A 13,299-nucleotide genomic window follows, 5' to 3' on the forward strand; every position below is an offset into this window, starting at 1 on the left:
CTTGACAATGCCACCTGCCATCATGCTGAGGCACTGGTTCAGAGGTAAGAAAGTCACCTAATGAATCACTGGTGCTATTTCTTGCAACACCTTGCCATTTTTCAGAGGTCTCTCTTTTCAGTACTGACAAGGTCCAGGGTCCTTTTAAGCACAGAAGATCTAGTGGGATCACCATATTGGCTACAGCTGACATAATGTTATATGGAACCCAAAGAACTGACAGCAAAGCAATTAGTTGAAGAATTTCATGATACTTTGAACCTAAATGGAGAAAATAAATATTCACACTGTACCTAAAGATACATTCTCTGTAGCTGAAAGACAGCAAGTTCACCGTGTTTATATTAGATATGATTGATATTTATGCAGTCTGTTCTGGTTAGCCACTCAGGGGCTTATGAACTGGTAATTACCCAATAAATCAGTTATTTTTAACATTTTTTAGTTAAGATTCTTGCTCTGGGTAGGAGAAAAGAATGTGCGTTGTGATTTGGCACTGCAAATTGTTAGATGCAGAGATAATACAGACTAACTTTAAAGAGAAACATAAACATACTTTAATAATAGGATCATGTTAGATATTTGAAACAAGAGATATTTTCTCCTTAAAATAAGGACACTTCTATATGCTTAGAACAGTCTTTGGGAGGATACTTGTTTAATGCAAATGAAAGTCCTAAACTTTTAGGTAATAGGCAGGCCTGCTTTCTGCATTTACAGAGCAATTTCTGGGAATTCCATTTGTAAAACTGCTCCTACTCTCCCTCCTCATGTGGGAAGGAATCTCTGTCCCCCGCAAAGAAGTCATTATATACAGCTTCATTTATCCTGCCTGTGGTAATCAGACAGATTTAGGAGCTTAGGCGTTCATATGGTAGCAATTTTTAAAAAGTGTGATTTTTTCCAGTTTGCTCACACTGGTTTGGATCATAATCAGACCATATGTTGCTGTGGACTTGCAGGAACACATTAGCATTGCATGAAAAGAAATAAACCCACTAACAGAGCAGAAATTGTTAGGAATGCAGTCTCTGAAGCATACATATTTAGCTATTAGTCAACTTGTAATAATGGGCTTAGTTCTGCTCCCACTGAAGTGAATAAGGTCTTTGCTGTTCAGTTCACTGGGAGTTTTGTCACTGATGGGAGCATCAGAATCAAGCACTAAACAAAGAAGACAAGACAAACCTATTTCACCATTTTAGACTGCTTTATTAAATTTACAAAGCAAAATAAAACTAAGCTTTCATTTTTATACTAAGGCCCCTTTGCACGGCTGTGGCAGTTTAAAAAGGTTTTAGTGTAAAGAAAAATGTCAGGCCCAAAGAATGGATAAATATTTATCAAAGACAACCACAAAGAATCCAATCTGCAGTCCTCGTGCACTAATGGGAGCTGTAATGAAATTATATAGGTGTGAGGATGGATTATCTAAGTGTAAGGCTCCTGCTTTTTGTGACAGCTGGAGAGCAAAGTACAATTTTGACAATAGCAAAACATGTTCCTTACAGCCAAGGAATCAGCTATCAAGCTACAATTTACAGAAAGAATCCAAAGAATTAACTGGAAGTTATTACTGTTTCTACTACACACGGACTGTTCACCATAAATCACTTTTCTGAGGGAAAAACCAGGTTTAAATCAAGCTGCAAAGCCCCATACAGCATTGGATTTACAGCAATCTGAAAGGGTTATAGGTTCTTTTCTTAAATGGTTGAATTATAGCTGCTTCTGGGCATTGATATATTAAGCACACTAACCCCTTAATGCTGCAAAGAAATTAAGGAATGAGCAGCAATGGAGAGATGGTGTTGGTTATAGCTTTTATATGCATTTCAAAGTCACTTCCAAAAAATAGGACCAGGTAGTAATTGAGTATTCCGGCAACAGACATTAGGAACAGGAACAGTATGATGCGTTTTCCAAATAAGTAACCAGGAGTGCTGAGGAGAAAAAAAGAGAGATACGTGATGTACTACAATAAATCACCTCATCTGCGAAGTGCTCACCCTCTAGGGGTACATGCAGACATTCCTGGGACCCAGTCTAGAGTCATGTGGCTTGCTCTAAGCCATGTGATTGTAGCTTGGGTCTTGCTTGTGCAGACATGCACTGGGGCTGGAAGCAGTGCCAGGAATGTGATCCAAGTAAGTCGAGGTGAGGGAAGGGGCAGAAAGAATCTCTAGGGTTAGCAGGTCCACAGGCAGTTTGGTGGGTTTGTGGGGGTTTGGCAGGATCAGGAGTCAGGACCTGCCAAGTCCTCTGGGGGAGCTTATCTGTCTAGGGCTGGAGCGGTTGGGAAAAATAGCCTGGTTAAGGTGTGGGTGTAGGAAAAGCCCTGGGGCTAGGGTGAGTGACTAGGCTTTCCCAGTCCTGGGGCTGTGCTCTGAATGTATACAGATATTCAGTAGATTGGGCTAACACGTCCAGTCTACCTTAGTGCACCTCTTTACGTGTATTAAGTTATATCAACCTGGCCATTTTTTTGCCTGATCTAACTTCTCCAAACATCTGTACAGTTAGGTTGATATAAGTGTAAGGACTGCATGTACCCTAGAAATGTCAGTCAGACCAACTAAAAGAGTTCACAGGTATTTAGATTCATGGAGCCAAATTCTGCATTGATTTGCATCCCTACAACCTCACTAATTTCACTGGAAATATATGGAAACAAATCAGTTCAGAATTTGACCCACAGTGCTACTGCTTGTTTGAGGGCTCCATTTAAGAGGCACATTTTTCTTATCAGCCATCGAAGACTATAATCACTGATGACAATCCTGTATTTAAAGCCCAAATGGGACATGATAAATACACAGGTCAATTTTACTTTACACATGCACAGCTCTCATTAACCGTAGGAAGAGGTATACAGACACCAATGGGAAAAAAATTCTTGACTGTGCAAATCAAAAGACATGTATATCTACATATATATAGCTACTGTATTTGTATTCCTTTGAATATTTGTAAAATAAAATATTTATTATAAAAGTGAAGTAAAAAAAGAATTGTTTATATGCTCTGCTGGGCTTGCATTGCTGTAAATGTGTCTTTAGTTAAGTTTTATTTTTTCTTAAATTGAGAGTCAAAACATTGGGCACAACTTAATATAAGAACCTTTTAATTTAATTTGAAGGACTGCAGTACACAGTGAGCCAGAGTCTTTCAAAATTCGCTCTATAAACACAGTTCACCAAGTCTACAAAACCCAAACTCTCCCCTTTCCCACACTATAGTTTTATTAACAAAGACCAATATAGCAAGACAATATAAAAATCAGCTCCCTTCCTCTACTTTTACATCCACCCATACTCAGATGCAGCATAATTCTCTTACTTGGGTGGGCAATTGAACATCTACAAATCTATTATTCATTGTTTTTACTTTGATTATTCAAGATAATTCAAGGGAAAATCACCTTCTTTCCTTAAAAAAAAAAAAATGGGACCCAATCTCTGGCAAAGCAAGTATGGAGAATAAATGAGAGACACTGATGGGAAAGTGGAACCTATACTTTATTTCTTCCCTTAGATATGAACTCCATGCCCTTAGACCCCTTGTATAAAAATAGAGCAGTTGATCAAATCTTCAATAATCTACCCTGCCATCCTGGCTCCAGGATTGATGAGCATGACCTAAAGGTTGGCAGATCCAAGCTCTTTCACAAATTGGGGGGAGGAGTTCCCTCATGAAAAATGTTCTCACTCAGCCTTTCAAATCAGGGCTGGGAGGTTGGGGTCTTTGGTGTCCCTGCCAAATGCAAGTGATGCGTTACTATATGCGGACAGTAGTGGTACCTCAGGTAGGTTCCAGGCCATTTGGGTTTTAAAGGAAAACAGCCCACCTCAGTCACAACCTCAGAGCCAAGAGACAGCCATGGCAAACCTTAGAGCTCACAAGCACTCCTGGTACAAAGCATTGCTTAAGAAGCAGGAAATAAATTCTGCTCTATTTCAAGTCTTTCAGCAGTCTTAATCTTAGCCTTATTTGGTGGGGCCTCTATCCCACCAGATACTAGATGAGATGTTCAAACCAGATGGGCTTGCATGACGGAAAGGATTTGTGCTCTCTGCATTATTAATTCCAGTTATAGCTTAAGCCAAGGCCGTCCAACTGTTGGCCCATGGGTTGCATGTAGCCCACGTGGGGTTAAGTTGAAACCCCCCTAGGTTCCTACATATGAGCACTCCCAGGATTAGGGCAGTGCAGTGTGGGGAGCAGAGAGTGAGTCTGGAGCCATGCACAGTGTAGCAGTAGGGAAGTCCATGTGGCATGTGGCCCTGATGTGTGTGGCTCGCCATGGTGTGGCCTTCATTGATGCAGCCTGTGAGATGTGCAGACCCTGGCCACTTGGATGCTGGACATCCCTGGTTTACATGTTATTTCTAACTGCTCCCACCCATACACAAAAACCCTTAACTCAAGCGTGGTGGTGCTTTTAACATGAAGTAGCTGGTACAGCTGTGCAGTTTCGATCCCCGATTCAATTCAGCGGAGATTCAGCCCAATTCAGTGGCCAAATCTCTGAATCTGAATCTAATCAGAGGACCCTTTAATCTCCCCAAATCGAATTGGAACCCTCTGAATTGATTCAGAGAGATTCGGAAAGATTTGGCAATTCGGACACAGGCATAGCTTTAAATGTTTTTTCTACATACCTCCAGGTAGCAGGTGGTTCATGAACGCTGTGATGCTGGGGTGCATGAGGTGTCCCATAGGAGCACTGGGAGCTCCCCAGTGCACTTGGCAGCAGACCTGGAAGTGGACTAGAAGCTCTTCCAGTCCACTTCCAAGTCTGCCGGGCAGCATGCTGGGGGCCACCCCCCACACTTCTGTGGGATGCTCCATGTGCCCCAGCATCACAGCATTCATAAGCTGTGCTGGTACCTCAAGGTATGTAGAAAAAATATTTAAAGCTGTGTCTGTGTCCAAATCGCTGATTCTCCAAATCAGCATCGAATCTTCAGATTTGGATTTGGCCAAATCAAATCATGGACAGTGATCCGAATCAAGGAATTGAATCACTGTCCCTGATTCAGGCTGAATCTGAATCCAGGTTGAATAGGTCTTGCTTCACACACCCCTAGTAGCTATAGATTTAAACTGCTGCTAAAGTAACTAACTTATGAGCTGCTGGATGCAGTGGAGACACACTATTCTAGGGAAAAAAATATTCCCACGATATTCTCGGAAAAAATTCAGAATGACTCAGCTTATGGCAATACTAGAAATACTGGTGTGCACCCCCAGGAGTCTTAAACCATATACAAGTAAAAGTAGCACCAGTGTGGATCAGTAGCTTGACCATTCCTACTGAACCATGTCCATTCCCACTTGAACCATGCTAATGTGTGAGGTTGGAAGACAGGCTGGGACCTTGCCCTACCTTTTATAAAGAGTTCCAGAAAATTCTTACCTCTGAGTCCTTTCTCCCAGATAGCCAACAAAATACTTTTGCCTTACAAACAAGTACATCAATCCAGCAAAGGCAGCGGGAACTGAATAAAGGAATAAAACACACATATTAGAGATGGCTGCCCAAGCTTCCTGTGTAGACCTCACAGTACATAAAGTCCAGACTGGGAATACTGGGAAACTCTAATTTTGAAAAAAAGGATGAACTGTGGAACCAAAGAATCAAACTTGTAGAGAATTTACAACTTGTTTTCCTACCACCTTCACAGTGAACTCTGTGGGTTAAACTCTGCACCATGGCCCACTCAAATGCATGCATTTACCCAGAGGGGAAACCAGCACTGGGATCACATGCAGGGCTGTATTCTGCTTTTAAATAAGCCAAATACTGCAGCACATGCATCTGGCTTATGGTATGGTTTTACTAGAACCCCCAGCAGGAAGCTCAGCAGGAGCAGAGCAGGGACCATTCTGGGAATGCAAATTTCAGCCCAGCTTAAGCTCCGATTAAGTGAGGCCCCTGAGCATGTTCCTGACATTAAGCCTATGAAAATGCTGTCTGAATTCAGTGGAAGTATTCTCCAATGCTTAGTGAGGCATATAATTAAACACCTTGCTGAGCTGGGACAGGTAGGAAGAAGGCCAGTCTAGAAGACAGCAATAGAGGTTTCCCTTCCAGCCCCTGCGGGCTGGGCACCATTTCCCAGCAGAAATATTAAGGGTCCTCAAAACAACTTCCTCCTAGTCCAACTTCACCAGTGGATGAGATGGACTGGCTACCCCACTAGCTCCCTTCCAAAGTAGAGGGCTTTCTTCCTCTGGTCAATTGACTTTGCTTTCCAATAAGAATGATTTTGGGGCTCCAGCCAGATTTCTCACCAATCCAGATCACCTCTAATCATAATCCTGCCCATAATGTAACTCAGAAGAGGAATGAAGAGCATTACTGCACTAGCAACTGTCTGGAGTGCAGGGTAAGGGCAGGAGTACTGTTAAAATATTAATCTGAACCTCAGACAGATACACACAGTTAAAAAAAAAGAGTGTATGTTACCTTGGCTACAAAGCAGCCCAGCGCACCACAGCACAGCAAGAAATGTAGGATATGCATGCTCACAGTTTTGGCTAGGAAGGAATTTAAAAGGGGGCAGATTAAAAGCATACTGAGAACTGAAACAAATATCTTTATTCCTCAAAAGCACAATAGAGCTGTAGGAGATTTATCTACCTATTACCTCTGTAAAATAATAGGTGGTATTGCTCTACCTCTTTAGAGATAGTCAGCAACGCATAATGCACTCCCTCTACTATTGTGGTCCATCATGGCTTATACGATATAATTGATCCACTGCATTAACTTGGGCAGTACTTATGAACCTGGTCATATTAATCAAGCTGTTGACAGTGAAACAGTATAATTCAAATAGAAAGATAAGAATCATAGCAAGGAGGAACCTCACAAAATTCACATGTTGCTTTTTCAATAGCTTGGTAAAAGGAATTATTTACCACGCTGTGTGCAAATGGGAACATTTCTGTAGAGAAGATATTTGGAGGCCCACAGAGGGCAGTATTTTTATTAATTGTAAACTGCAGAACACATTTCCAGTGCTTAAGAGTCATTTTGTGTCTTTTTCTTTCTTGGTAGGCAGGAAATTTTATCTTCTCCTTAAGGATGTCCAAGACAAAAGCAAAGGGACATACTAGAGCAGCAGCATCACCAAGTGTCCTGTTCAGTGATCTGGAGATTCAGGAGACAATGGTTCTCAGATTAATTCTGACATTACCCTTTTAGGCAGATCACGTCACATCTCTACAACCCTGCCTATTCAGATTCTAGTCTTTTCTTACTGTGTGTTTGTACAGTACCTATTACTTTAGGGTCCTACTCCTTTAGATACTGCTAAGCCTTTAGATACCGGAGCATTTAGATACTGCTATAATACCACCAACATCATCATCTTCATCAGTGGCTTGATCCAAAGTCCACTGTTAGACTTGTCTTGATTTCTGTGAAGTTTGAATCAGGCCACAAGTGAAGGCAGAGATTAAACTCAGATGTGAACACCACTTTCCACCTTGCCACCTTGTATGGTCTTGGTTTGCATACTCACTTGGCAGTGAAAACTCGTTCAAAGGCTCCTGTCCGCTGAAGAGTCTTACCATTATAGCTCTTGCTTTCATGCTCCACTTTGCTAGCAAAAAAGGCTGTTAAGACAGGCAAAAGTTTATTTTGAGATTTAAACTGGACACATGTCAAATTCATGATAATGGGTCAAATTCAACCCTTGTTGATGCCCACATACCCCACTCAGTACCAGAGGAGCATGTTGGTATAAGCAGCAGTAGAACGTGGGCTAGAAGGCTTCCTCAAAGTTTAAGGACCCATTTTAATTTAAAAATTTGCCCTGAAATAGCTGTTGAAAATGTTACACACTCTATGAAAGGCAATCAGCCTGGCCTCACTGCTGAGCCCACTGCCCACAGAACAAAAGTATACTTTGCTGTTTTATCTCTATGTCACATCACACAGAGCCAGGCCCATGTTGAGGAAATGTGTACCACAGCTGACTCTGCATTTCTAGTGTGTGATCTTCACAATTTCCTAGTTGCTTTTGTAAAGCAACCTCACCCCACAGTAAAGTCAAGATCTGAAAGAATATAACCACTTCTCATGATCCCTGTAGAGATAAGGTATCTGCCTTTTATCTCTATGGTTTCAGTATGGACTCCTCAGCTGAAACAGACACAATATAATCCCTGTCCCTGTTTCCAAGGCAAATTTAATACACACTGAATTTTGATACAACAGTATACCTAGTGGTCCCCAGCGCATAAAATAGTTGTGACTGTTATAGTAAAGCTTAAAGCTTAGTAATATCACAGTGGTCAGTGTGGTAGAAACTAGGGGTGTGCAAAGTGGACCCCATCTAATTTGGATTTGGCCTGAATCAGGGACATTGATTCGATTTATTGATTTAGATCACTGTCACCGATTCAATTCAGCTGAATCCGAAGCTGAAGATTTGATGCTGATTTGGAGAATCAACAATTCGGCCATAGACACAGCTTTAAAAGTTTTTTCTACATACCTCGAGGTACCAGCATGGCTTGTGATCACTGCAGTGCTGGGGCAGATGGAGACACACTATCCACCCCAGCATCACAGCATTCATGAGCCGCCTGGTACCTTGAGTTATGTAGAAAAAACATTTAAAGCTGTGTCTATGTCCAAATCTTTCCAACTCTCTCCAAATTGATTTGGAGGGTTCTGATTTGATTCAGAGAGATTAGAGGGTCCTCTGATTCAATTTGGATTCCAAGATTCAGCCGAATTAGACCGAATCTCCACTAAATCAAATCAGGGAACGAAGCTTCTCACAGCCCTAGTGGAAACCCGTGTCCACTCATCCCAGTACTCAACTTTGACTCAGGGAAACTTCCAAGTAATCAGAAAAAAGTCCTCTGGGTAAAAGGTGATAAGGAACTGAGAAGGAACAGGAAGCTTGTGTTTTGAATTATTCATAATCTGTGTTGCAGATCTAAGACAATGAGATATCACAGACTTCTGGGAAGCCTTGGCTTCCAGAGTCCATTCACAGAGGACAGTCTGAGAGGAGGGTTGTCTCAGGGGTCAGGACTTCAGGACTTGCAGGCTTCACAGCTGAGGCAGCCCATTAGGAGGATTGTTTCTGAATTGGGGGCCCAGTTCTGGTTCTGGGACAGCCACAATATAAACTGATGCTGAGTTAGGAACGTGAGGGCTTCTGAGGTCTGTGGCTCTGGGATCATCCATCTAGGAGAGAGCTCTGAAGGAATGATAAGTTTGGGTTTTTCACTCAGGACTGGAAAAAAAGCAAACATCAAAATAATGAAATTCCCCTCTCTCTAACCTGCTTTTGCTGTGTATATAAACAATTATAGAGAGAATCAGCAGCGGTAACCTACAACTAAAGTCCAACCACATCACATTAGCCAGCATCAAGGATGCCTCACAATCAGGGCTGAGCAAAGGCAGATGTACCAAAATGACATGGACCCAGGTAAGACATCCATGGTCATACTTCTTGTCTTCTCTGCAGCCTTTGACACAATGGACTACTAGCATACCAACACGATACAGAAACAGATGTCCCAATACACTAATTGCCTGTCACCAGCAGAACTCAAACAGTGGTAATAGGTAACTGGTCTTTCTCAAAAAGTCCTCATATATAGGTTCACATGCAGAGATCTGTATTGTATCCCCTCTTCTATCGAAAATCAATGTGAGATCACTAGTGGAAGTATGATAAGGTAGGTTTAGCAGCCAATAGTATGCTGATAATCAACTATACACCTCAATTCAAATTGAGGCAGCCACTGCCTCTTCTAAAATATCAGAAAGTCTATGGAAAGTTAGCTTCTGGGTGAAGAACACACAGCTCCATCTGAACCCAGACAAGTCCCTGGAAAGTGGAAACGCTTTGAAAAGCCAACTAAAAATGTCATCTCCACTTTCCATCCAGACATATAACACCCCCTGCATTCATCAAAATGGCTAAATTGGATGAGCAGATAGCATCAGTCTTAAAAAATGCCATCATTCAGCTCTAGCATGCTATGAATCTTCCTCCCACAAGGAGCCACCACAAGGCCCCATAATTTGCCTCTACACTCATCAAAAGGGGCAAGACTACTTTCTGCCTGCTGCAACAAAGCTTGTAAATGCACATTTGAGTTGCACTGGCTTCATGTGTTTAAAGATAACTTAAGCACTTGCTTAAAAAGGCTTTACTGAAAGATAGGCACAGCAAGGATTTGGGGCATGCATAACTCAGCTTCATTTCATTTCCTTGACATTCACTTTTACTGCACTTTTTATGAACCGGGGGGACCAGCGGGGAATAGGAGAGACCCTGTTCCTCCAAGCACCGCCCTCAGTAACAAGGAATAATGGCCATAAATTGTTTGAGAGTAGGTTCAGGCTGGACGTTAGAAGGCACTACTTCACAGTCAGGGTGACTAGGAGCTGGAACCAACTTCCAAGGGAAGTGGTGCTGGCTCCCACCCTGGGGGTCTTTAAGAGGAGGCTTCATAATTACCTAGCTGGGATCATTTGAGCCCAGTATTCTCTCCTGCCCAGGGCAGGGGGTCAGACTAGATGATCTACTTAGGTTCCTTTCAACCGTACATCTATGAACACATTCCTTACACAGCTGGTAGTCCAAATGCAAGGCAGGAACATTCTAGATTAAGACTTTACAAGTGGTTGTTAAATGGGACTAGTTTGGAATCATCATATAGACCCACAGCTTGTTCTTGACTGAAGGTTACACACAAGGATCAAGGACAGTTTAGCAGGTGCCAGGAATTGTCTGCTTTGAAAGTCTAAACATATGCCCAGGAATCCAATTTTCCTTTGGGTGACCTTGTAGGTAAATATGGAGCAGCACTGATTTCAGGTCTGAAATGCAAATTCCACTCACTTTGCCCCTTTAATGGCTATTACCTGCACATTTCTACACACATAAACTTTGTCTTCACTGGAAAAATAAACAAGCTGTCATTTTGCTGTGAGGTACGTGGCACAAAGTCAGCCCCTGTTGAGGGCATAGTGCTGTGTTTGCCTTGTTATCCAACAGCAGAAGCTACAGTGCCCTAAGCAACACATCAGGTCAAAGGCATGACTGAATTTTGGTTGCCAGGGTAGTGCAAGGGAGGCTCTTACCTCCTCCCACAGGCTATGGTGGCAGTGAAACAGGCTGCTGCTATCTCAGTGCAAGCTCCTCCAACATGACGCAGGTTTGATCACTCCCTTCACCCTTCCCCCCCCAAAAAATTACGCTACTTGGTTAGCTATTCTGTGGTAAATGCACCCCTTCTGTGGCAGCAAAGACAAAATCCTGCCATGTGCCAACTCTATAACCCCATACAAATTTTTTGTGCCACTCTATTCAGCCAAGGGGAACCTCACCTGGCATAGAACTCTCTCCCTGCCAGTTCTTTTCATTGCAGGAGTTATATCCCCAAAGCACTTTGCACCCAGATGGCTCCAATTGGAGTAAAATGGTAGAATAGAACAGAACAGAATAAAATAGTCTTCAGGTATTCAAGTATGCACCAAGAGCCAGACTAGATCCACTATCAGGGGAGAGAAAGGATGGCTTTAAATCACCTCTGCCCATCTTCTCAACTTGGATCCACTGCCATACTCAGCTCTGCTAGCACTAAGGAGTTGGATCAGTGAGTTTACATGCAGAGTTCAATACTATCTGGAGCATATATAAGGGTGGCACTGAACTGTATGAACTTCCTAGGTGGCCAAGTCAAGAATTGTATCAGGTCACCACAAACACCTCTGGGAAAATAACAGGAAACATATTTGGACATGTCTCAAATTGCACTGTACATGCTGACTGCAATGAGCCCGGTTCTGCTGTTGGACATGCCAAATGTAGTCTACCTATCTGATGGCAGAATTTGGTTGAATGATACCACAGACATATATACCTACAAAGCTCTACTGCTTCTTCATTCTGAATATTGTGGTTCTTCTTATGCTTTACCCTCTCCCAAAGCCAGAACAGCTTGAGAATGACTTACTCCAGCACATGAATCTGCTTCCTTAGAACTGCACATGACACCAGCTACAAAAACCATTGAACTCAATGGAGGTCTTCCTACTAACGGCCAAAGATTTTTGTTCAGGCCCATATTGAGGCATTCACCTCACAGGTTCTTATCCCACCTCCAGATCCCTTTGAACTTGGGAGTGTGTCAATGCAAAAGATGAAAATTAAAACACAACTTGCCCCCTGTTTGTATTCTAGGTAGAATCTTAGTTTAACTTTAAGAAAACTTAAAGGAAACTGAATTGGAGATAAGAAAGAGAAAGCATAAAATAGAAAACTCTTCTCATGAAGGAAGCTTACAACAGGAAATAGTTAAGAGTAGTAAAACTGAAGGGCTGAAGAATGAGTTTCTAAACTTAGTAAACTGGTTAACCCTAAATAAACCAGGCTAGAGTCCTGCTAGTAGGAACTCAGTGAAGCAACACTCACTGATCCAGCTGAAGATCTGATCTGTTGTTTCGTATTGGTCACTCAGCTCCCTAAACCTTTCCCTCTGCAGCAAGAAACAGCAGCAGCTACTAATATTAGGAACACAGCCCTGTAAGATTGGAAAGGACCTATTGCAGGCAACCACATCATAGAATCCCTTTCACAAACTGATATGCAAGCCATAATCTTACTATTGTACCATACATGTGCATCGTATCACTGGTAACTTACTGAGCTATTAGTACAAAAATGGATATGCCGAAGAGAGAAAATGCTCAGAAAGAAATTCTGAAACCAAACAAGTATATAAACCCCACCACACACAAGCTGATATGCAATAGGATAAAATGTGTTTTAAAATAAGATCAATTTATATTCATATTCAATACATATTAACTAAGAAGTCTCCTGTTTCTCCTCAGTTGCCTCTTATTCCTAAAAAATGCTTAATTTTTGCTTACCATTCTGGATAACACTTAGCAGAGTGACTATGGCCAGCAGGACAAAGCCTCCCACTATTTCATGATCCATTCTGGTGACAGGCTTGTCTAAATGGACTAGGCAGGCTCTTCAGCAGCTAAGCCCCACAAAACACAAGAAGAGGAAGTTACAGTCGGCTTTATCTGGTATCATGAAACATTTCCGATGGTTTCACAGCTAGAATACATCATTATCTCTCATTTAGAGGTGTGTCAGTGCAGCATAACTGCAGTCCATATCTCACAAGCTCTTTGGTTGCTTTTCCATCATGTTGTCGAAGTCTAACTTAAAAATATATTTCCCGGAGTAACATGAGACAATATGCTCATCAATCCATTAGGATAAATCCTAGAGAGAG

The 13,299-nt window shown here is 42.0% G+C and overlaps 1 protein-coding gene across 1 annotated transcript; it reads right to left on the minus strand.

Annotated features, from left to right (window-relative positions):
- Positions 1-1,195: 1,195 nt before the first annotated feature.
- ALOX5AP (arachidonate 5-lipoxygenase activating protein) lies at positions 1,196-13,073 on the minus strand. The gene is made up of 5 exons (XM_019530118.1): positions 12,923-13,073; positions 7,533-7,626; positions 6,473-6,543; positions 5,420-5,501; positions 1,196-1,943 (listed from the first exon to the last, which is right to left on the minus strand). Exons 1-5 carry the CDS (start codon positions 12,990-12,992, stop codon positions 1,781-1,783), a joined length of 480 nt encoding a protein of 159 aa, XP_019385663.1. The 5' UTR covers positions 12,993-13,073; the 3' UTR covers positions 1,196-1,780.
- Between the last annotated feature and the right edge of the window lie 226 nt (positions 13,074-13,299).

This window comes from Crocodylus porosus, unplaced genomic scaffold, assembly GCF_001723895.1.
Source record: "Crocodylus porosus isolate Cpor-Errol unplaced genomic scaffold, CroPor_comp1, whole genome shotgun sequence".
Lineage (NCBI taxonomy): Eukaryota > Metazoa > Chordata > Crocodylia > Crocodylidae > Crocodylus > Crocodylus porosus.

Coding starts and splice junctions, on each gene's coding strand:
- ALOX5AP (XM_019530118.1), bottom strand. CDS start 12,992: ATGGATCATGAAATAGTGGGAGGCTTTGTCCTGCTGGCCATAGTCACT. Junction 6,544..7,532: donor GAACGAGTTTTCACTGCCAA/GTGAGTATGCAA, acceptor ATTCCTTCCTAG/CCAAAACTGTGAGCATGCAT. Junction 1,944..5,419: donor CTGGGAGAAAGGACTCAGAG/GTAAGAATTTTC, acceptor TTTTCTCCTCAG/CACTCCTGGTTACTTATTTG.